General features: G+C 38.8%; 1 protein-coding gene and 1 long non-coding RNA gene across 24 annotated transcripts in view; one reads left to right on the top strand and one right to left on the bottom strand.

Moving 5' to 3' along the window:
• The window catches only part of LOC150053574 (uncharacterized), a 151,796-nt gene that overhangs the window by 13,924 nt on the left and 112,881 nt on the right, over positions 1-24,991 (bottom strand). The gene's annotated exons all lie outside the window — the stretch shown is intronic.
• Positions 1-24,991, top strand: part of Dlg2 (discs large MAGUK scaffold protein 2) — a 1,918,473-nt gene that overhangs the window by 1,885,821 nt on the left and 7,661 nt on the right. For all 23 annotated transcript variants that reach the window (XM_090348516.1, XM_090348525.1, XM_090348524.1 and 20 more), the window contains 4 exons: positions 8,201-8,251; positions 9,269-9,370; positions 13,133-13,305; positions 18,840-18,949. In XM_090348516.1, the coding sequence (XP_090204642.1) occupies positions 8,201-8,251; positions 9,269-9,370; positions 13,133-13,305; positions 18,840-18,949 (436 nt within the window). The remainder of the gene's footprint in view (positions 1-8,200; positions 8,252-9,268; positions 9,371-13,132; positions 13,306-18,839; positions 18,950-24,991) is intronic.

Here is a 24,991-nt window from a genome sequence, read left to right as displayed (position 1 = left end):
TGATGTGATATTCCTTAACACTAACCCATTGTGTAGGCACCAATGGAATCAGAACAGACTCTTGCAACTGTATGATGTGTTTGATTTTGTTTAACAGCTCGGGCTGTTTATTTAACCTTGTGTGATGACACCTAAAGTGGATTTTTATGTGTGTATATGTACATAAGAAACAAAATCTGATGCAGAGTACTGGTCTCTTTAAAGATGAAAACTTTATCTTTGAGTCACTGCATAGAATGTGATAGGAAATTATTCTTATGACTGAAATTTAAATACTAATTTAACATGATCTACCTGACATCAAGTATCACCAAGGAAAATTTATCAATTTCAGAAGGAAAAAGATTTTAATATGTAGATGTTTATATACTCATTAAAACCTGAGCATATTCACTCAGAGGCTCACAACTGTAATCCTAGTTACTCAGAGAGCTGAGATTCAGACAATTATTAATTCAAAGCCAACTCAGGCAAAAAAAAAAATCAGAGATTCTAGCTCTAAAGTAACATGCAAAAAGCAGACTAAAGGAATTGCTCAAGTCCCTGAGTTCAAACCACATATCACTAAACAGAAGATTTGGGGACAATTCAAGGTAGCTAAGGTGATTGTGCTATGGAGATGCATTGGTTCCATGCTTCAGCCATCTTTTCACTGACAGAAAACAAACATACATGGATCCATCCACACTTTCTCCTGCCATTCACACTAGCAGTGCAGTTCTAGACCTGCAGAAAGGAAAATGCTTAATGTGAATTTGTTTGCTTGAAAACACTCAGCTGGCAAAAATGCATAATTCCCAAGCATTTCTTTTGTTAGGGAATAGTGTTAGGTCTAATGTTAGTGTACTAGTTTTTTTTTTAGAAAAAGACCTAAAAATTGAAATAAGCTTAAATCTTTAAAAAGGTTATTTGAGTTAGGATTTATTTCCAAAGTTTCAGATGATAAACAGTCTGGATTATAATCAGTGTACACATTCGGGTTTCAGTAAGTGTTTGTATAAAAAAAATGGGGGGCCAGGAGTTTGGCCTAGTGGTAGAGTGCTTGCCTAGCATGCACGAAGACCCAGGTTTAATTCCTCAGTACCACATATATAGGAGGGAGAAAAAACGCTGAAAATGGTTCTGTGGCTCAAGTGATAAAGCTCTAGCCTTGAGAAAACCCCAGGACAGTGCTCAGGCCCTGAGTTCAAGCCAGGACTGGCAAAGAAAAAAAATAATTTGGAATGTCATTAAACAAGCAAGTTTTTGAGAATAAGAATTTCAAAACTTCTTTCATGTCATTATCTCCTATCTGCTCCATTGCCCCAAACCTAATAGCTATCCAATCAAAGACCTTAATGTAAAAATATGACTGACTCATTTCTCCTTCTAAGATTTATCTACTCTCATTGAGACAGGAAACAACTTGGAAAATCCCATATCATCTTGAGAATCTGTGAAGTACTTACATAGAAATAAAAATTCAAGAGGTACAAAGACCAATGTGAAATCAGTGTTTCTGAAAAATAACTAAAGAGTAAACCTAAGAGCCTACAGGAATATAGTACCAAACACACCAGAAGCTCCAGGATTCAAAATCAAGGAAACATTTGCTGGAGATACACTGGCCTTTGTAACACACATCAAGAAAACCAGAGCTGAATAAATGAAATAATTTTCCTTTTTTTAAAAAACTATTGTTGCCCAAAGTGTTGAGTGCCACTACTCAACACTTATTGACTACAAGGAAGAAACAGAAATCTACTACAGTTTGTGGTACAAAGGTGATAAAGTTTTCATCTTGATAATCTAAATTTTCTTAATGCAATCTCTTCTGCAGCCTTTGACTCGCCTTTTGCTCACATCTCTAGTAGCCATGCATGGGTGTATTCCTTTCCATTCTGGCTGTTCTTCAATGCTTGGTATTTTTTTTAATTTGCTGTGCTGTTCTTGCAGAACATGTTTCTTCTAATGCCAGCGATAGCGAAAGTAGCTACAGTAAGTTATTGCTTCGGTTTGCAGTTCTTTTCTTTGCAATTACCCCATTGCCTATGGTAATCGTCTCAGCCTTTTTGTTGTTGCTCCAATTGCTGCCTTTTACCATCCTTACCCAAAGCAAATGGCTTGAAATGAAATCGACATTTGACTCAAAGAGACAGAAAGACCCAAGCCACCTTACTAATATCAATTCAAATCTCAGCTGACTATGGCCCAGAGATTTCTTTGCATTTTCATAGGGAAAGTTCAGCATGGTAGATTTTGACATTCTACCCCACCCCACCCCCAATCAATTTAAAATCCCTGCAGGAAAATGGAAAAGTCACCATGAGTGTATTTTTCTCATTTTGCCTTTCCCATTTTTAGTGCCTATCCTCTGTAATTTAGAATTTTTTTATAGTGTTCTTTCAAAATCAGGTGGGGAGAGACTTTTGTCTTGGTTCATATTTAAGCAGATACTACACCTAGGTATCTGACTTTGAGTGATAGCTGGGAAAAATGATGAGAGTATTTCTTCTTCTAATGTTAAAGATATTCCTATGTTTATTAAAAGATCAGAAAGGTAGGTAACACCATCAAAAAGTCTTTCTGATCTTTCTTTGGTTACCCTCAAGCCATTTGCTTAGTGTATGGAACTATTCACACAACATATCCTTTTGATCAGTTCTCATGGTTTCTTACCAGCTACTTTACTACTTTGGGATGATGTACGAGGATCTTTACAAACTTATAAATCATTAGTGAAACGATGTACTTAAAAAGCAATTGCTCGAGTATTAGATTAGAAATCTGTAGGCCCAAACAGCCACAGCTACTGAGGCAAAAATTGTCTTTTTGTTTAAATGATGTGTGACAAGTTAAAGCCATACATTTCTGAAATATCATTCCATAACGAGGAAAAAATATTTCAGATTATTTTAGGCAGAGTGCCAAATTTATTAGAATATGGCTAATGGAACTGGGATTTTTAGAAAGGTCTTAGAAAATTGAATTGGTGGCAGACAGAATCAAAAAGAGAAAAAAAAGAAAGGATGGCAGGTAAAAGCAGGCCTAAGGAGAAAAAAAGATACAGACCAAAGAATGAAATAAGTGATGTTATGATGTGATTCAAAATTGCCTAAGCTTCCGACTGAATCATTTAAGGGTGCTGACATTATTACATTCACCTTGCCCTTCATTTTTGGGGACTCAAAAGAGTGCCTTGCTCACTCCTTTCCTTTTAAACTTGGAAATAAGGCCAAGAAGAATTCACCAGTTCTTTGTTGTTCTGATGTCTTACCTTCTGTTTACTGTGGGAAAACATAGAGCTATTACATAGAGCTATTATTTCATGAAGACCAGTGACACGTCTTCAGGGATAAAAGGAATGTATCCACTGAAAATACCTTGCCTTGTGCTCTACTCATTCTTCCAGAATGTACAAATGTAAGAACTACCTTGTCCTTTGGAAAAATGTGTCATGATAACACTGAAAAGATTACCTCTAAATTATTTATGAGAAAAGATTTGAAGCTAGATTCTATGATAGTTTAGGTTTTATATGAGATTATAGAAGACCAGACACTTAGATTAAAAAAAAAAACTCCAGATACAAGGAATTCCAGAGGAACAGTCATTTAAGCATTTGGGGCCCTTTCGTAGGCACCATGAGCTCTGATGTAAATATAAATAACTCTGGGTCCCATCTCACTTGTTCATAAATGAACAAATGTTGCTAAGTCAGCCTCAGAATGATGAGAGCATCAGAACTAGTTTGGGAAGGAAGTGGCAAAGAAAATGCTCCCTCAGCAGCTAAACAAGGTAAGGAATTTTCTAGATAGAGCAACATCTCAAGAGATCACACCAATGTTTGGCACAGACATATAAGTGAATACAGTACCTGGACCGTGGCAAAAAGGTTTTTAGTATTATGAGGGATGAGCAATGCCACACACACACATGTATAAAAGCCTCAGTTTCTAACGGGTAGCTCAGGCACCTACGGCACCATCTCCACCTTTGTAATTAATTTTTTCTGAGTCCAGTTAATTTGAGTAGCTGCTAAAATACAATTAATTACTGTGTAGATTATCTAAACGTGCAAAGTACCACTTCAGTGCTATCTTCACGGTCAGATAATTGCACATTTCTGTCAGTAGGCAAGTGCAGGTTAGAGTTCTGTATTAACCCTTTCAATTACCCCTGTGGGAACACCAACCAAGTGTGAAAGGGAGTAGTCAAACCTGTGGAGCTAAACAACTCTCTGCCTTCTTGAAGTTCAGTAAAGCTCTTTTCTTATCATGGTCACAGTAGTGTTCATCAGTTATGATTCTTGTTTTGAAAATTCCACTTGAGACTTCAGGGAACAAATACAAATTAGTGTCTAGAATGTCTAGCTAACTCCACTCCCAGGCTGCCGTGGGAGGCCATTAGCTCCCTTCAACTCTGACTGCTAAAGTTGAAACTCAGAGCCTTGGGTTTGCCAAACAGGAGCTTTACCACTCATGTCCCCTCAGCCCTTTTATGGCCAAGTTAGTCTTAGTAAATTCGATACACCATGCTTAGTTTGTCGATTAGTAAGTAAGAGAGGCTCTCAGTCTCACTAATGTTTTTCCCTATGCTGGCCTCAAATCCCAATCTTTCAGTTCTTTGTCACCCAGTTGGCCGGTATTATAGATATAAGTAACCATGCCCAACTGCCTTTTTTCTTTAATCTTTTATAAAGCAGTTGTCACTGCATCTGTTACCTTACTTGATTTCCATAATAAAACTATTACATATTTCTTATATTAACAACCTGTTTTTATCTGAGAAGTTTCAAGAGGCTAATAAGCAATAACTTGCAATACCAACCCAGACCTTGTAATTCTGAGTCCTACATCATTTTTGCTTTTCCCTGTCACTTGTAATGCAAAATTCTTCATGTTTAATCAAGTACTTTGCAATCATCCACTACTATCCATCAAACTATACTGTGTTACATAATTTTCATTGTAGTAGAGTATTAGCTATATACTAAGTCTGGTTTGAAGTGTTCAGATATATTAAGTAAGTTAATCTCCTGAAGATCCTGTAGAGACATTGAGATGCTAATTCATTCTCCAACTTATCTTGAAAAGAATTACTCAGAATCTTAGTAGTAAAATGAATATAAGTGAGTTGGCAAGTAGATTTTATTTCAATTCTCACCTCTGTATACCAGCTACCTAAGGAACTGTATTGCAGAAGGTTGTGAGACTCAACAGTAATGCAGATAATGATTCTTTTATGGGCCCAGAGTAAAGCAGCAACAACATGCGTTCCATGCTTTGTAGCCATGAAGCACACAAACTCCAAATCCTCTCTTAACAATAATATTCTATGACTCTACAATCCTACTTTATCCATGTGTACTGAATGGGGCTTAAGCCAGGGCCTTGAGTTCCCATTGGCCTTTACAACCAAAGCTGACAATCTACCATTTTAACACCACCTCTGCTTCTGGCTAGATAATTAGAGAGAAAAGTCTCACAGATTTTTCTGCTGGCTTCAAACTATAATCTTCAGATCTAAGCTTCCCGAGTGAGTTACCAGTGCCTGGTTTAATTTACCCTTAATAACCATTCTATGCAGGTACTAAAAACCAAGTTGAAAAGACTAAATGGACTGTAGTCCATCTTTACTTCCTCATTTTGTTTCCAAGGATTCCTAAAGAATAGCAACTTGTTTTTCTCTATCAGGGGAAGTCTCACTGTGACAGGCCTCCAGTTTACATTATGATCACTTTCATGAAACACTATGTAAGGGGCCGGGAGTTTGGCCTAGTAGTAGAGTGCTTGCCTAGATGCACAGACCTGGATTTGATTCCTCAGTACCACATACATAGAAAAAAGGCCAGAAGTGGTGCTGAGGCTCAAGTGATAGAGCTCTGGCCTTGAGAAAGTCCAAGGACAGTGCTCAGGCCCTGAGCTCAAGCCCAGAACTGGCAAAAAACCCCACTATGTAAAACACTAAGTCTTCTGTTGAATCTCAGCACCCATCTTCCAACCATGAAGCTGCCAAAACTAAATCAAATACTTTTGTACCTGTCACTTCTTAGTGTCAACCTCATGTAAGGAAAAGAGCAACAAAATACTAAGGAACACAATTTTCATGGAAATGACACAGTAACATGTAGGCAGAGAGAAGCTAGAACTTAGAGTACCTATGGCCTCTCAATGACTCTGGCCTGACTTCGGCCTGTCATTCTTTTTTGACTTGCAAGCTCTTTCCCCAGAGAATCTTACCTCTCACCCTTTTGAGACAGTGTAATATACTGAATAGATGAGAAAACAAAAAATAGCTTTAAATATTGACTACACTACTGACTAGCTGAGGAAGCTGAAAGGCCTCAAACATCTTTTTCCCCAACTTCTATAAATCACCACCTCCCTCAGCATCTAAGGAAGACAGAAAAATAGAAGCCAACAGGTGTGAGAAAAGGCCTGCAGAGTGACAGGCCTACATGGAACTATAGACTTGGGAAATTAAATGGCCCTGACTTTTCTCACTCTTACAGATTTCCATCAGAATGATTCCCAAGACTAGTGGAAAAAGATTCATACTTAATTAAGGAAGTGGTGCTGTGGGCTCCAGGAGTAGGGCAATAGCCTTGAGCTGAAATGCTCAGGGACAATACCTAGGCCCAGAGTTCAAGTCCCATGACCGACAAAAAAAAAAAAAAACAAGATTCTCTCTGAATAAATGTAACAATATGCTTCAGTATGAACCATATTTCCCAAAGTAAAATTATCATATAGACAAATACAGAGCAGAACCTATCACTGGCCTTATTACTCATCCTGTTTCCCATGAATGAAATCCTAATGTTAGTTCATTGACATCTTTACATTAGGTACTTTACTGAGCACTGGGGACAGTGATGAATGTAACTAGGCCTTTGCCTCAATAGAATTCTCAGTCTTTTGGGGAGATTCAGATATCACCTAACCTTGAAGGTTTTCTCTTACTGTCTATTCCTAAAACATTAGTTTTTCCCTAAGAGTTGAATGAATTATAGGCTCTACATATCTCCATCTTCTCCTGAATACAATTGGAACTGGCTTATGTGAGACAAAATTCCTGCTCGGAAGGGGGAAAGTTCTCTGAACATCTTTTGGTCAGTTGTGAAATTAACTTTTCCCTAACCTGTGCCAGTAAAGGACCATCCCCTCATTCACAAAGTAAATATATATTCCAGAGTGGTGAGCTATAGAAACATGGCTGTCCTTAGGCTTCAGAAAGACTGTCTCATGGTCCATTTTTCCTGCCCTGTCACCTCTAGGAGATAGCCCATCATTCTCAACCACCCTAACCTCTTTGTGACACCAGAGATAGTCAATAAATACTAACCCTAATGCAAATATAGGAACAGAGCCTTTAGGATTTACAGTTAAACTGAGCTAATCCCATAACCATTTAATCAATTTGGTAAAATAGATCATTGAAGAATTGTCCAAGTGCAATGTCCTCCCTACAGTTATTTGTTGAGGCCCCAAGAAGACATGCAACAAACAGCACAGAGGGAATGGACACTTTCTCTACAGTGTCTTCCTTAGTTCTCTCAAGGCATGGCTTATTAACAGTGATAACTAATGCCAGAGAGAGCCCCTCTAACGTTTTGGTGAGAGGTGGGTATCAAGAGTCAAACCCTGCTAAGCATGAGGAATGCCTTTGTGCTAAAGCCCCAGCCTCCTCTCAAGAGTTAGTCATCTTTAATTGCCCGACAGCATTTCCCTGGTGATTCAATAAGAGAGGAAAGGCCTTAGTATCCTGTGCTATATTCTGAGGAATGTGATGGTCAATGTTAAAATAGGTTGTTCAAAAGTCAGTGCCTACTTCTTAGAGAAATAAAATCAAAGAGACAGAAATTCTGATTAGGAAATGAGAAAGTGTGGAACAGGGAGCCTTTCTGTGAGTGAAGTGGCTTGACTTCAGGTGATAATGCATGGCACAGAGGCATGCACTCCATTTCTAGCATGAGACAGAAACAGCTCCAGTAGCAACCAGTTATTACAGCTGGGCTATGTGATAACTTGACACTAATGTAGTGCTTGAGAGTTTGAGGATGAAGGGATTTTTTTTTCTTTTTTGGAATGGTTCAAGGAGACAGCAAGGACAAGTAACCCTGAACTCTGCGTGTTTCCTATGTTTCAGAGCAGGGATTAGAGCTGTAGCGTGTGACTGGTTGTTAGTCAACTGTAATTTCCTTTTCTTTTCTTCCTAGGAGGACAAGAAGACCTCATTCTTTCCTATGAGCCTGTCACAAGGCAGGAAAGTAAGTTTCTTAGCATGCTCGGGTTTTTGATTGATACTGTTATTGAGGGAGGGGAGGAATGAAGGACTAAAGAAATAAACTCAGCATGGGGCAAGTAACAACTCCCAAGAGAATGGAACAGAGGTGGCCTCAGAGGGAAAGAACACACCTCCTTACTTAATGGCCTAGCTGCGTGAGTGAGGAAGAGAAACTGCTGGGAAATGGCTGTCAGCACTGAGAACGATTTTGCAGCAGGTGTGAGACACAAGTTACTCCACAGGCTTCTCCAGGACCCCTACTTCCTTCACCCGGGGTCGTTGATGTATCAGTAGTCTTGATGACAGATTACAGAAAAATAAACTGAGGCATCAGATGGGGAGTTGTGCCAAATGAGCTAAAGTTACTCCTAGGGCCAAGCATAAGGTAGAATCCTAACAGAGACAATATTTTGAGCAGAGGAAAAGAAATTACCAAAGCAAAGTGTCATGATTACTAAGGATTACTTTTAAACAATGGCCAAACAGCTGGTTTGAATTTCTTTTTCCCCCTCTGTTGACTAAATTCGGGTATTTTGACATATTTTGGGGTAAGTGAAACTCCACCATCTGGGAGTTTTCATTGCCAGATGCTGCAGTTGCTCTTCCTGTTAGTAAATTTCAGGCAGTAGCAAGTGGACATGCTGAGATTCAAAGGACCATTTGCGGGCTACATGGGTAAATTATCCCATGTACATGCCTACTGCTTGGAGATTAGTCCGTAAGAATCACCCTTTGCAAGGAGCAAGGTACAAATGGAGAGGGGAGAGTGAATCCAGTGGTACTCAGTATACACACATGAAAATGGAAGCCAGGAGCGATGAGAAGAATAATGGTAAAGGTAACAGACCAAGATGCATCCTGCACATAAACAGATATGTTAGATTGAAACCCAGTGGACAATTACTTGCATTTGTTCATAGAGAAGCATCCCTGCTAGGCAGTAGAGCAGTAGTTTCCAAGTCCCTAACCTTGAGCTGTCCCTTCCTTTCTGTGCCTTCAGTAACCTATACTCGGCCAGTGATTATCCTGGGTCCCATGAAGGATCGAATCAACGACGACTTGATATCTGAATTCCCAGATAAATTTGGCTCCTGTGTGCCTCGTAAGTACCTTGTTCCCTCACTCCCAGAGAAAAGCTTGAATCCAGGACAAGATAATGAAAATCAAATTTTTGTGACTCCAGTAGACTTTCTGCTATTTCAAATTTTGCTGCTTCAAATACTACTAGTTATTCTCTTAACACCTTATGTCATTTTCAACCTCCTACTTTTTGTTTATGCTGCCACAGATTGTTCGATGTGTGGTAAGTATGAAAAGGTATTCTCTCAACTGACTGTAGTCCCCAAGAAGACAGAGCCCCCTACCACTAAAGACATCATGACATTTGCCAGAGGCATTGTCATGGCCCACAGCTTGAGTGAAATGGCACCAAAGCATCTTTCCCAGTTGAGTGGGAGAGATCAGAAGAGCTACACATAAGCCAGGCACTGGTGGCTCATGCCTGTTAGCTACTCAGGAGGATGAGATCTGAGGATGGCAGTTCAAAGCCATACCAAGAAGGAAAGTCTGTGAAACGTGTACCTCCAATGAACCACCAGAAATGAAGCTGTGGCTCATACTGTCAGGCAGTAGCTTTGAGCTGAAGAAGCTCAAGGACAGTGACAAAGCCCTGAGTTCAAGCCCCATGACCGATTAAAAAAACAACACACATAAAAATCATTCCAGAATGCCATAGGACATTGTGTCAAGTCCCAAACCTAGTAATAGTCTTTCCCCCATGTGTCTAGATAGTCCCAGGTCATGGAAGGGAAGGAGGAGAGGATATGTATGAAACTAGCTCTCTAGGCTCCTATAAGTATCATCTCTTCTCTTACATAGCACCATACAATTCTATCTGTTGTATCTCTCTATCCACCATCACCACCAGCCCACTTCTCCACTTAACCTCATGCATACACAGAGCCTTCTATATACTGAGAGCAGCTTTCTAAGAAGCTGTTCCATGTACATATCAACTCTTAAATCTGAACCTAACAAAAAGCTCTCACTCTGCATATTTTTATGGTTTCTAGTCCAAATATCTGTAACATTTCAATACTACAAAGTTCAACGTAGAGTTCTAAAGAATAGCAGGAATTATGTGTGTGTGCTACATGGACAAAAAGGTTGGAATGACTGCTCAGTTCATGGAATAGTCTACACAAGGACTCTGGTAAAAGGTCCTGAAATAGAACATATACTGAGACTCTGTAAATGACAAGGTACAAATTGGTTTACAAAGAGCTTCTAGTGTGATCTTTCGCTCTTGACAGAAAAACTTTTCAACCACCATTCTACCTTTCTCTCCATCTTGCCTACTCTTTCCTTTTTTTTTAATAAATAGCATTTTTATGTAATGAATACATCTCATAGGTAAACAAGAAAATTGGGAAGTACAGAGTCTCACACAAGACCTACAAATAACATCACATAAATATTTTCGTGAATTTCCATCTACTTCCAATGCATATGTTTTTCCAGATGACGATTTTTTTCTTAACATTTTAAGTGTAGGCTATTTCAAATGATTATAACTAACCACTCTTCATCTATATAGATACTATTTTTATTCCTGTGAGTTGTAAGTATAATAACTATAATTTCTTTTTATAAGTATAAACATCTGAGGTAAAACTATGCATATTTGGTCACTTTAAGATATTCTTAAAAAGCAATTGAATAAAAGATCAGAAATATTTTGACTTTTTAAAGTCACATTGCTAGACTACATTTCCCTTCTCACTCATATATTTTACATTCTATAATGGCAGTATTTCAGCCTAAACAAGTATAACGTTGGCATACAATTTATAAATAAATTTATGGACTTAAAAGTACATTCTTTCTCCCGATTGTGCTAAACACTATAGTGATAGAGAGACAGATTAACAGTGTTGAGATAAGATCTCACTACATGACTTAGGCTGGGCTTAAACTCATAAACCTTTTGCCTCCACCTCCCCAGTGCTGGGATTTCAAGCATTACATGCCCAGAAGGTAGAATCTAGATTTTTACCTTCCTTAATGTAGTATTTTTATCCTAATAAGCAATAATGTACTGACAGACTAGCTTGCTTAAGTTATGATTGAAGACTTTCTAAAGATGAATGTAGAGTCCAAAGTAGCTCCTAAAATGTGATCTTTCTGGAATCTTCATCAAATGCCTTACTCTGGCTAAACATTAATGTGTCCTAATACTGTATGACATCTAGACTCTCTATTTGGAACTATATCCAAGTAGGAAGATAAGATAAATGGAGCAGAAAGCACCTCAGTAGATGAATGGATCAAGAAGATGTGCTACTTATACACAATGGAATTCTATGCTGCCATCAGAAAGAATGACATTGCCCCATTTGTAAGGAAAGGAAAGACTTGGAAAAAAATATTAAGTGAAGTAAGCCAGACTCAAAGGAACATAGGCTCAATGGTTTTCCTCATTTGTAAGAATTAGTACACATTGGCTGAGGACTGAGGATGCATTGCTTGTAAATCTTTTTGAATTAAATTTTAGGCACACACACAACACAAAGAATTAGTACACATCTAGGACTCTTGTAGCAGAGGATTACAATAGCTCAAAACCTAGGTACATATGGTCATATAGGATGTGAATAAAGGAAATGAACTCTAGGATTTGGAAACAAGAGCTTTGTCTTGTGTGATTGTTGTTCTTAATGTATTGTGTTATTTCTCTTCTTTTTTGTTGCCCTTTGGTTAATCTCATATTATTACTGTATCTGACTTTGTTACCTGGTATATTATTTTTTTAGGTTTATTTATGTAACTTTATTGAATATTCCCAAGGAACCTATCAAGTTACATGACTTTTTAAAAATATTTTTATTGTAATTAATAAAAGGGTTACATGATATTTGCCAGATAGAAGGTGCATTAATTCACATACATTGATACCCTTTCACATGTCTTGGTCCCCATTACCCCCCTCACCCCCCCATCTTGGTTTTTCCCCCTTCCCTATCCAATATATCAGATAACAAAGTGAGATACTGTAACAATACGATATAACCAAGGGACAGCAAAAGAGAACCTGGTATATTATATACATTTATTTATTTCATGTGTGGAAGGGAAGGAGGGAAAACAAGATGATTGGAAGGGGTTGGGGAGAGAAAAATGGGGAACAAAAACATGAAAAGGGTTATCAATGTGCAAGAAGTAATGCACCTACTACCTGGCAAATGTAACTGTAACCCCTCTATACATTATCTCAACAATAAAATTTTTAGAAAGATAAATGTAGAAGAATTCTCCTGTATTTCTTTTCTCTTAAAATTATAGTTATTGGCTGGGCACTAGTGGCTTATGCCTATAGTCCTAGCTACTCAGGAGCCTGAGATCTGAGGTTCCCAGTTCAAAGCCAGTCTGGACTGGAAAGTCCATGAGATTCTTACTCCAATTAACCACCAGAAAATGGGAAGTGGTATTGTGGCTTAAAGTGGTAGAGTGGTAGCTTTGAGCAGAAAAGCCCAGGGACGGTGCCCAGACCCTACGTTCAAGCCCTATGACCAAGTTTGTAAGTTTCAGATCGGCTACATAGTGAGATGGGGCCTCATTCTGTATGTATGTAGAATCCTCAACAAAATTATGAGTATGCCCTGTACTCTGATACCTCAGCAAGAGTTGTTCCTCTTATTTTGTCTATATTTATAGTCATTTGTATGCGAAGGTACAACTGGCACCTATTATTACATCGTGATCCATCATATTACATTTATCTGTATATCTACACTGGGAGAGTGGTGAAACAAGTAAGTCGAAAGGAAAACTTAGGAAAGACATTTCATTGTTTCTTGTTTTACAGATACCACAAGGCCAAAGCGTGACTACGAGGTGGATGGCAGAGACTACCACTTTGTCATCTCCAGAGAACAAATGGAGAAAGATATCCAAGAGCACAAATTTATAGAAGCTGGGCAGTATAATGACAATTTGTATGGAACTAGTGTGCAGTCTGTGAGATTTGTAGCAGAAAGGGTACGTTTGCCAATTTTTTACAACTCCCCTCAAGAAGGTTTCTCGGTGGCAAGCTACATATTTTTTTGTCATTATTCTTTTCTGATTACAGTCATAAATTTTTATTAAATATTCCTTTAAAGATATCCATGCAGAGAATCACCCTAGAGCACTATCATTAATCTTTCATCCCAATAAAGTATTCTGGCTGACTTGCGGGGGGGTACAGGGAATGGATCCACAGACCTTAAGAGAGTTTACACAGCCTGGGGTTTATGGAACTCACTTTGTCCTTGATGTGCTGAGACCCTAGTAAGTAAAACTGAATTGAATAGGGAAGTTTTGTTATGCTGTGTGGCCTACATGGCGGAAAACATTAACTTTTTCCTTTCTAAACATTTAACATTGTTCAGGAAAATGCCTCAGGGGCTGGCTATCTGGCATGCTGTTGGCATAAAGTCCTGAATCAGAGGAAATGTTGATATTCACTTCTTCCTGACAATTTCAGAAACATGAAAAAAGACAATATTTGAGATTAGAATGGTAGGATACTTGAATATGTCTTTAAGATCTGCCTACAGAGAAATCCTATCTCCTGTGAACACACATGACCAGCTTTATATGAGAAAATACTAGTTTAACTGAAATGATTTCATGGGACCCTTTTCCCCTTTTGATATACTAATTTATTTTCCCAATTCTGGGTTTGAACTCAGGGCCTCAGCACTGTCCTTGGACTTTCTCAAAGTTAGAGCTCTACAACCTGAGCCACAGCACCACTTCTGCCTTTTTCTGTGTATATAGTAAGAAAGACTCGAACCTGGGTCTTGGTGCATGCCAGGCAAGCATTCTACCACTAGGCCATGCTCCCAGCCCACAAGAAATTTTTCTATGAGGAAAAGATGGCTGAACAGAGATACCCAGCATTCCTCTCATTCAGAGACAGCCAAAGTAACAGGTAGAAAGCTGCATTTTTCAGTTGAAAATACCAGAAGTCAGCAAGAAGGAAGGTAGAGCCTGGTGAGGTGGGGAGAGGGGAGAGAGAGAGGAGAGGAGAGCCTCAAGTTTGACCTAGCAGTACTTTCCTAGCATGCACGAAGACCCAAAGAAAGGGGAGGAGAGGAAAGAGAGAGAGAGAAGCCGTGAGTTTGGCTTCGCAGTCAAGTGTTTGCCTAGCATACCCCAAGACCTGGATTGGAGAGAGAGAGAAAATAAAAAATGTCTGAACACATCAATCTCATATAATTATACTGTATTAGTAATAAAAAAATTGCTACAAAACAAATGTCAACATCAGTACCTTTACTACTGAGTTTTACCAAACTACCAGTATTAGCATCCTTCTCAAACTTTTCCCCAAAACTGAATGGGAGTGATCCTTCCGAATTCATCCTATGAAACTAGTATCATTCCATTTCCAAACCACATAAGAATATAGCAAAAAAAAGATGTTTGACCAATATGCCTGACAAATATAGATGCAAAAACACCGGACATGAGGATACATGCATATAATCTCAGCTACTTTCAAAGCTGTGCCAGAGAATCACTTCAGCCCCCAAGGTCAAGGCCAACACATATTACTATCAACACTGATCTGAAATAAATAAAAAGCTCGGTGCCAATAGCTCACCCGTATAATCCCAGCTACTCAGAAGGCAGAGATCAGAGTATGGCAGTTCAAAGCCAGCTTAGACAGGCAAGGCTATGAGATTCTTTTCTCCAATTAACCACCAAAACCTGGAAGTGGAGCTGTGGCTCAAGTGGTAGAACATTAACCTTCAGCAAAACAGCACAAGGGCACTAGCACCCAGACCCTGAATTCAAGCCCTAAGACCAACACACACAAAAATAAAAACTAGCAGCAAAATTGAGCAGTACCTCAAAGATTAAGTTGACTTCATACAATGGATACAAGGTTCAATATATACAAATTGACAAAATGAGGGGTAAAATCAGTTGATTATCTCAAATGAAGACAATGCATTTGATAAAATCAATTTCCATGATAAAACCTGAACAAATAAGTACCTATATAAGAGAAAAATGTAAAGAATCCACTTAAAAGAGTATAACTAAAAAACGAATTCTATGTAGTACAGAGTATATAAAATCAAAATACAGAAATCAATAGCTTTTTCATATACCAATAACTTTTCTAAGGAAATACTAAAGCAAAACTATAGAATACACATGAAAGTTTGAAAGACATACCTAAAAGAAACTCTTCCACGTTATTAACTTTGTGTACTGTGGACACTTAATATGATAATATAGATTCAGTACAATCCTTAGCAACAAACCAAAAACATTCTTCACAAAACTTGAAAGAATCCTAAAATAAATTTATAAGGCGAAAAGTTCCCAAATAGCCAAAGCTATCGTGCCAAATAAGATAAGCTGGGGACATTGCAATTCCTGACTTTAACACAGTTATAACAACACATACAATGTGACATGAGCATAAAAATGGATTTCTAAGCGAATACAACAGATCAGAAGTCCAAAGAACCCCACAAATGTACAACAAACCGGTTCCCAACAAAACACCAAAATCACATACTAAAGGGCAGTCTCTTCAATAACTTTTGCTGGGCCAATGGAAAATCTACATGATGATGACTGAAACTTGACCTCTATTTCACCTTGAACAAAAACAACTCAGAATGAATTAATGACCTATGTGGATTAAAGGCCAAAAACATCTAGAACTCTACCTAGAGGAAACACTTTAAATCACTGATACCTTAGCAGTGATTTTTTGAATAGAATTCTGACACACAGGAAGCAAAAGCACAAAATTGTCAAATGGGATTACATCAAACTAAAAAGCTTTGCACAGCAAACAAAACAGTCCAAAAAAGAGACAGCTGACAGAAGGAGAAAATGTTTGCCACCTATCCCTCTGACAAGTGGGATAATACCCAAATGTATCTAGGAGACTCAGCCAACAAAAAGCTGGCCCAATTTTTAAAACTAATACAACAATAACACAAACAAGCTGGACACGGTGGCTCATGCCTGTAATCCTAACTACTCAGGAAGCTGAGATCTGAGGATCGAGGTTCAAAGCCAGCCAGAGCACTGAAGACAGTGAGACTTTTATCTCCATTTAATCATTAGAAAACCGGAAGTGGGGCTGAGGCTCAGGGAAAGTCCCATGCCCCGAGTTCAAGTTCCATGACTACAAAAGACAAGCAAGTGAACAACAAATATATGAAAATGTCAACGCTCATCCAAGAAATACAAATCAAAATAGTGGGTACTATTTCATACTGTGTTATGAAAATCAAAAATTAGCTAATGAGGATGTAGGGAAAATAAACTATGGTATTCTATGGATAAGAGTGCAAATTAGAACATGATGCAATTAAGAATACTATGATATTTGCAGAAGCAATTTGATTTAGTCTAATCTTTGAAAACACAGTTCTAAAAGTTTCATGTTTCTACATATTCTCTGGAAAAAATGTTGTAACATAAAAATAATTATTCTGTACATAGTCCAATAAACATAAACAACACACACACACACACACAAAGAATACTATGGATAGGGTTTGGAGTGGTAAAGTGCTTGCCTAGCATGCACAAAGACCAGGGTTCATTTCCTCAATAACACATATATAGAAAAAAGCCAGAAGTGGTATTGTGGCTCAAGTGATAGAGCTCTAGGCTTAAGAAACCCAAGAACCCAAGGACAGTGCCCAAGCCCTGAGTTCAATGCCCAGGTCTGGCAAAAAAAAAAGAATACCATGGATACTCCTCAAAAGACTAAAACTAGGTTTGTAATGTGGTCTAGCTTTCCCACTGCTAAGTTCACATCAGAAAGAAAGGAATTTAGTGTACCAAAGAGATATTCAAAGCTCATTTATTGCAGCACTATTCTCAGCAAGTAAAATAGAAATCAGCCCAGGTACTCGTCAACTGCATGGATGGGTAAAGAAAACGTAGTGTATATTCACGATGGAGTATTAGTCAGCCATAAAGGAGAATTATATCATTTATAGCAAAATAAACAGATTTTGAAGCTATTATGCTAAGAAAAATAAGCCAGGCACATGAAGATAAGTAGTATGTTCTGTCTCCTATAAGCAAGGTTTAAGAAAATCAAAGTAGAATAGTTAAGAATAAAGGCAGAAGGGTGAGTGGATAGGGGAGGGTGGAAAGGGGATGTGGGCTGTATGTATGAAAATAATACACTGGGCAGAGGGTGCTGGGAGCATAGCTTACTTGTAGAGCACTTGCCTAGCAGGCACAAAGCCCTAGGTTCGATTCCTCAGCACCACATATAGTGGTGCTGTGGCTCAAGGGTAGAGTGCTTGAAAAAGCCCAAGGACAGTGCTCAGGCCCTGAGTTTAAGCCCCCAGAACTGGCAGAGAGAGAAATGGGGTGAGGGGGGGGAGGAGGGAGGACCGGAGGGAAAGAAGAAAGGGAGGGAAGGAAGAAAGGAAGGAAGGACAGAGGGACAGAGAGAGAGAGAGAGAGAGACAGACAGACAGACAGGCAGGCAGGCAGGATACCACACTGGGCCCCATTGCATGTACCTTGAATACATAATAACAAAAAGAAGAAATTTAATGTCTGAGAATATACTGAAAAGATGTTCTATTGTCTGAATGGATACTGATTCTGATTAGTTCCCTGTACAACTGTTGTCTGTTTTCTCTTTTGAACATGTAAGGGTTACTTCTGTTTACTTGAAATGTTCCAGCTAGTGCATAAATAGCACTTCAGAGATAGCTCACTTGACATTTATTGCTTAAGTAATAAAGGCTATTAATGTGTTCAAGTATTCACTAGGCTGTTTTCATGTGGATCTCATTACTGATTTAGGACTGCTCGTATCAGCATAAAATGCTTCTTTTTATGTAAAGTCCTTGTAGCTACAGGGTAGTGAGGTCATTTCTCTCTAGGAGGATGAATATGATATGGCAAATGCAACTACTTTTACATGAATGCTATAAAGTAGCTCCTTCCTCTGCGCACTTAGTACAGTGGAAATTTCACTTAGTACAAGTGAAATGAGGTGTACTAAAATGTAATCAGACTTTTTGTTTGTCAACAAATAAGTGTACATGCCCTCTGCAGAATTCTCTCAACATTAAACCAGGTAACATTTAAGATATTGTGTGTGTGTGTCCATCCTCCACTAACTGAATATTTTCAATGGCAGGATACATAGAAGCACTGAGCAAATTGTATGGCATTGTTCTAAATTCATCTGACCACCATTCTTCTAAGTTTAACATAGGGCAAGGTGAGATGAATAGGTGTCTTATGTATTCCAACCAACAGTTAAGGCAATTTGGAGAACTAGGTTGGATTCTGCTTAGTACTGACTTTTTTTTTGGCAAGTTAGTTCATATTTCTCAGCCTCAGTCTTCTTTTGTACAACACAATTGGTAAAACTTACCTCATAGACTTCGAGTTGATGGTACTCTTAAAATTTTAGAAACTTAGCAATCCCATGCCTTCCTCAAAAGCACGTCTTTTCATTGCATTCTGACCATTCTGGCAGAATTAACTACATCTTTCTCCTCTCTTTCTTCCAGGGCAAACACTGTATACTTGATGTATCAGGAAATGCCATCAAGAGGTTACAAGTTGCCCAGCTGTATCCCATTGCTATTTTCATAAAGCCCAAGTCTCTGGAACCTCTGATGTAAGTACAGACACCAGAGGCCCTTGTCCAGCCAGCTCCCCATAACACACCAATCATAACACAGAAAACTATTCACTGCTCACAAATACTCATAACTAGGGAATGCCACCCTTGATTTTTATGCAATTATTTGATATACTTTCACTACAAAGCCTTGAGGTTTTGTTGGTTTGTGTTTGTCTTTAGCAGAGGAGGAAATTTTTATTCTTGATCAAGAATAGGAAAAGTAGGAGATAAATTCAAAATTCATCTCCACAACCTTGAAGGTAGTTCAGATTCCTGTAAATACGGAGAAGAAATGAAGGAACGGGATAGGATAGTGAAAGGGACGAATAACATCTCTTCTGAAAGTGGGGGGCGATTTTCCTGGAATTCAGGTGGGACCCTCTTTTTTGCTCTTCTGTGGTCTTTCCAATAAGGCAGCTGTCAACCATCAGGGTGCTAGAGTGACATTTCACATGCACACAAAGGCATGCTCCTGTTAAGATGCTGTCCCGAGGATGCTCTGGCTGCCATCCTGAATCTACCCAGCTTAAGCTAACCCACCTGTGGAGTATCGTGACCTCAAAGAGGATCAAGAGTAGGATTGGGTAGACACTCAGGTCACTGTACTTGACACAGAGTAACAAATCACCCCTTTTCTTCTTTTCACTTCTTATTTTTAAGGGGTCCGAAAAGATTAAAGTGTCATATAATCTTCTCAAGCTGAATTTAATGGGCCAATGTGAACTTAAAGTTGTTGTGTTTCTTGCTTAGCCTCTTGCCTTTTACTTACAAATGAAAGAAGACAGTTGAAGACACAAGATCCAAAGAACAGCAAGAACTCAATAGCTATTAAGAGGACTAAATGGAGAAAGAAAAACATCCTAGCTCCGTATCTAGGCACATTTATGAGCAAAGGGGAAGTGTTTGACTTTCACAATTTTAAAGGACCCAAAATACCTTGCTACAAAGACTAGTAAACGAGTTGGGCCCATATTCATGATGGACTCAAAAGTCATTGAGGCAACTCTCAGATGACAGTGATGCTACCTGGGGCTAAGAGTCTGCCCTAGTGGTAGAGTGCATGCCTAGCATGCACGAAGCCCTGGGTTTCATTACTCAGTACCATATACATAGAAAAAGCCCAAAGAGGTACTGTGGCTCAAGTGGTAGAGCGCTGGTCATAAGAAAGCCCAAAGACACTGTCCAGATCTTGGGTTCAAGGTCCAGGACTGGAGAAAAAAAAAAGTCATGCTGTCATAGGTAATACAGCAAAAGAGATACAATGCAAGAAAAGACTTGAAAGTTAGTTATGAAACATAGAGCTCTCTTATGACCCAGCAATTCCACTACTTGGCATTTACCCAATCATCCAGAAACAAGGACATACTAAATCCACTGGCACAATGATATTCATTGCAGCACTATTTACCATAGCAAAGATATGGAACCAACCTAGATGTCCCTCAGTTGATGAGTGGATCAACAAGTTGTGGTATTTGTACACAATGGAATTCTATGCTGCTGTCAGAAAGAACGACATTGCCCCATTTGTAAGGAAATGGAAAGACTTATAAAAACACATATTAAGTGAAGTAAGCCAGACCCAAAGGAACCTAGGCTCAATGGTTTCCCTCATTTGTCATAATCAGTAGAAACCTTGGGCTCTCCTAGCAGAGATTTACAATAGAACAAAACCTAGATATATAAGGCCATATAGTATGCTGCTAAATGAAAGGACCTCCAAGATATAGAAACAAAAGCCATATAATGAGTGATTGTTGTCCTTAATGTACTATGTTATCTCTCTTACTGTCCCTTGGTTATCTCATATTGTCACAGTATTCACCTTATCATCTGATATATTGTATATATGCTTATATGGTTATTTGAAATAGGATATGGAAGAAGGAAAAACAAGATGAGGGGCAGTGGTGGGGGGAGGGAAATGGGGACCAAGACATGAGAAAGGGTATCAATTGTATGTGAATTAATGCACCTTCTATCTAGCGAATACAATGTAACCCTTCTATTAATTACAATAAAAAATACATGGAAAAAAAAGAAAGTTAGTTATGCTAGGTTTGGTGCTTTGTTTTGCCAGGAATCAATTACATAACTCTAAGCAAATTACTTCACCTAAGAATGAGGTTCTCATCTCTAGACATTAATAAATATTTCATGTGTGAAGGCTGAGCTAGGTCATGGGTAAAAAGCTCTTATTATAGTCTTTGGCATATAGTAAATACTGAAACAATAATAATGCAGTTTTATCATTATAAAGTACATAAACAGCTTCCAATAGAAGAAATGAATGGTGCAAATGTGACTGGTATAAGAACGTCAGTCAAATATTGCCTCTATTTCTGCTTCCACAGCATGTGGAGGGGGTCCAGGAATGAATCACAGCGTATATGCGAGAAAACAGTATTTATGGAAAGACTTATTAACCAGGAAGTATTTAATCTCAGAGATCAGTGCAGTATTTACTAAGGTTATCACCTAACTGGTCTGCTCTTTGATGATGAACACCCAAAGCAAACTGATATAGCTGGGATGGCTGGCTGAGAGAATTCAGTTGAATGCACAACTGACCTCTGGGAAATTGCCAGAGCTATAACCTGACAGCAGAATATATTCCCATAAGTAAAAGGTAGACAAGGATTCTCATCAAGATAAGGAAATAAAATTTGAAAATCACTGTGAATACCTTAAGGCCAATGAATATAGGTATTAATTTTTTTTGCTGTAATGTTTAGAGGGGTTACAGTTCTATTTGCCAGATAGTCGGTGCATTACTTCTCACACATTGATAACCCTTCTCATGTTTTTGTCCCCATTTCCCTTCTCCCCAATCATCTTGTTTTCCCCCCTTCCCTTTCCTATTTCAAATAAACAAATAAACGTATATATAATATACCAGGTAACGAAGTCCGATACAGTAACAATATGAGATTAAACAAAGGGCAACAAAAGAGAAGAGAAATGACATTGTCCATTAAGAACAACAATCACACAAGATAAAGCCCTTGTTTCCATATCCTGGAGATCCTTTCATTTAGCCTCCTCCTATATGGCCTGATGTATCTAGGTTTTGCGCTATTGTAATCATCTGCTAGGAGAGTCCTAGGTGTGTTAGTTATTAAATTTTACCATGAAGAATATTTTCCCATAGCTGCCACATAGAAAAATATTAGTGATTTAGAGGGGAAAAAAGAATGGCTACTATTATTACTGACCCTGATTTCATATGTGAAGATGTTTCCTGATGTAAGATATTATATCTAGCTAAGCAAAGCAATCTGAATGGCTGTTACGTAAACGAGACTTCTAATCTATAAAGAGCCTCACAAACACTGCCACATTTAAGAAGAATAGGAAGCCAGCACAGTGGCTCATGCCTGTAATCCTAGCTATTCAGGAGGCTGAAAGCTGAGGATGGTGGTTCAAAGCCAGCCCAGGCACTAAAGTCTGAGAGACTCGGACCAGAAGGGGCTCCAGGGATAAGGCAGTAGTCCTGAGCTGAAGAGCTCAGGGACAACGCCCAGGCCCAGAGTCCAGGCCCCACAATTGCCAAAAAAAAAAAAAAACAAAAAGGAAAATGGCCCTTGCCTCTTGGGAACAGCATCTTAAAAGCTGATTTCAGAAATAGAAGAGGCTTCACATGATAAACCTACAATGGGAAAGATGACAGTAGGTGACAATCCCATCACCATGACTTATTGAGTTTTGCCTTAGGGCACCGTCACAGCCACTTACCACTAGGGAACATTAAACCTTCTGAAGACTGAAACCTAACCCTATGAAACATATTGAGGCCAGTGAATCGGACGTGATTTGCTGTAGTGTGGGTGACGGGTCTGACCAATGTGATCCCAGGGCTAAGTGCTGCGTGTTTATGCTACAGTCTTTTCTGAGGATTTGACATCAGGAGGAAAGCAGGCATGAATTGGGCATTCCCCCGGAAGGAGTAAATGCCCAGTCAGCTGGAGCAAAAGCATAGCAGCTCACAGTTAGGCACTGATTCATCACACACACACACACACACACACACACACACACACACACACACACACACACACACACACACACACACACACACACACACACATTATTTCTCAAGTGCATAGCCCACATCAAGCCATAGAGCACATTAGTGTACACATAGCTGACTCTTCAGGAGAGCATAAAATTGAGGGCACGCATGAAAGATGTTCTTTACATACTGGGCCACTACCTGACTTCTACCCCCCTACCCCACCACATAGCATAGCTCGTCACTCTGCCACCTTTGATCTTGTCATCTTGCCACATCATATCATAATTATAATGATTGTTTAGCTCTCCGTTTATTCATTTATTCACTTCTTCAACAGATAATCTAGCATGTGGCATGAAGCCTATCTTAAGAACAAGCCAGAGCTGGGAGTTTGGCCTAGTGGTTAAAGTGCTTGCCCCTCATGCACAAAGACCTGGGTTCGATTCCTTGGTACCACATACATAGAAAAAAGCCGGAAGTGGTGCTGAGGCTCAAGTGGTAGAGCTCTAGCCTTGAGAAAGTCCAAGGACAGTGCTCAGGCGCTGAGCCAAAGCCCAGGACTGGCAAAAAAAAAAAAAAAAAAAAAAGAACAAGCCAGGGCTTTTTCTCACAACACCATGTAGATTAGGCAAGGACACAAAGACAAATGCATAAGTAGATGACAGCTCAAAGTGAGTAGCTGCCACAATAAATGCAAAGAGAATGCAGGAGAAAATAAAAACAGACTAAAACTGACTAGTCAAAGAAGATCAAGAGGGACAAAACTGCTTTCCTTCTCTAGAAAAATCATCCCTTTCTCTGAAGTTACCATTCAGTTTAAAACACTTTACAGTAGAGATGCAGATGGCCCGCTTCTACTAAAAGCTTCTACACATAGGACTCTTGAAGACAGTTCAAGAAATCCCTACTTTATACTTCAGTTCTCAGTTATGTCCAAAATCAATGTAATGTTTCAGTTTAGCGGGGGTTGTTTTTTGTTTTGTGTGTGTGTGTGCGTGTGTGTGTGCGTGTGTGTGCACGCAGGTGCACGCGCATGCGTGCACAGGTGACAGTCCTGGAGATTTCACTCAGGAGCTGGGTGCTGTGCCTTTGCTTTTTCACTTAAGGATGGTGTTGTATAAGTGAGCCATACCTCCCTGTCATATTTTCGCTAATTAATTGAAGCTAAGAGTCTCACAGACTTTCCTGCCTGGACTGGCTTCACACTCGGATCTGATCTCAGCCTCCTGAGCAGCTAAGATTACAGGGATAAGCCATAGTGTCTGACTTGTTTGGAGATAGGTAGGTAGGTAGGTAGGTAGATACATAGAGAGGATAGGATAGACAGATACAGACAGGATAGACAGATAATTTCCTTTTTTTAAACACTTTATATATGATTATACCCTTAACTTTGAAAAAGAACCTTTCACTAGGATTTCTAAAAATAATTACCCCACATGAAATGTTCTTACCCTATTAAATGTATCCTGGTGAGCCAACCTAAATGACATTGCATTCACCTGGGCTTTTTCAATACATAGAGGACATGAAGGGATAAACCTACCATTGGTTATTCATTTAATTAGATTTTTTTCCATTACTCTCCTACACTGATTTGTTCTTGATGCTAGGTTAATCAACATTTATACAGCATTAAACCAATGGCTAAAAGATTGACCAAAAGAAAAAAGGAGTCCTTGGAACAATTCCTTTGTAGTCCATTCTCAGAACAAAAACAGAGTAGGCATCCGTGTTTCTTACTATCTTGTTTATAGTCTTATTTATAGCTGGAATATAGAAATTGAATACATGTATAATTTTAGTACATGACTATAATTAGATCAGAGTTATTGGAATAACTGTCACCTCACACAAACATAATTTCGTTGGAGACATTCAGAATCTTCCCCCTAGCTATTTTGAAATGTTCAATTCTTATAAACCATAGTTATCTAGTATGCTGTTTAACATTAGAATTTCTTCCTCCTACCAACTGTACTTTGTGCCTATTACCCATATCCATACTAGAGATTTCTTTC

The sequence above is a fragment of the Megascapheus bottae genome, chromosome 16 (assembly GCF_031878675.1).
Source record: "Megascapheus bottae isolate mThoBot1 chromosome 16, mThoBot2.hap1, whole genome shotgun sequence".
Classification (NCBI taxonomy): Eukaryota; Metazoa; Chordata; class Mammalia; order Rodentia; family Geomyidae; genus Megascapheus; species Megascapheus bottae.
The sequence above is the reverse complement of the archived record's forward strand: the minus strand, read 5'-3'. Positions and strand labels throughout refer to the sequence as shown.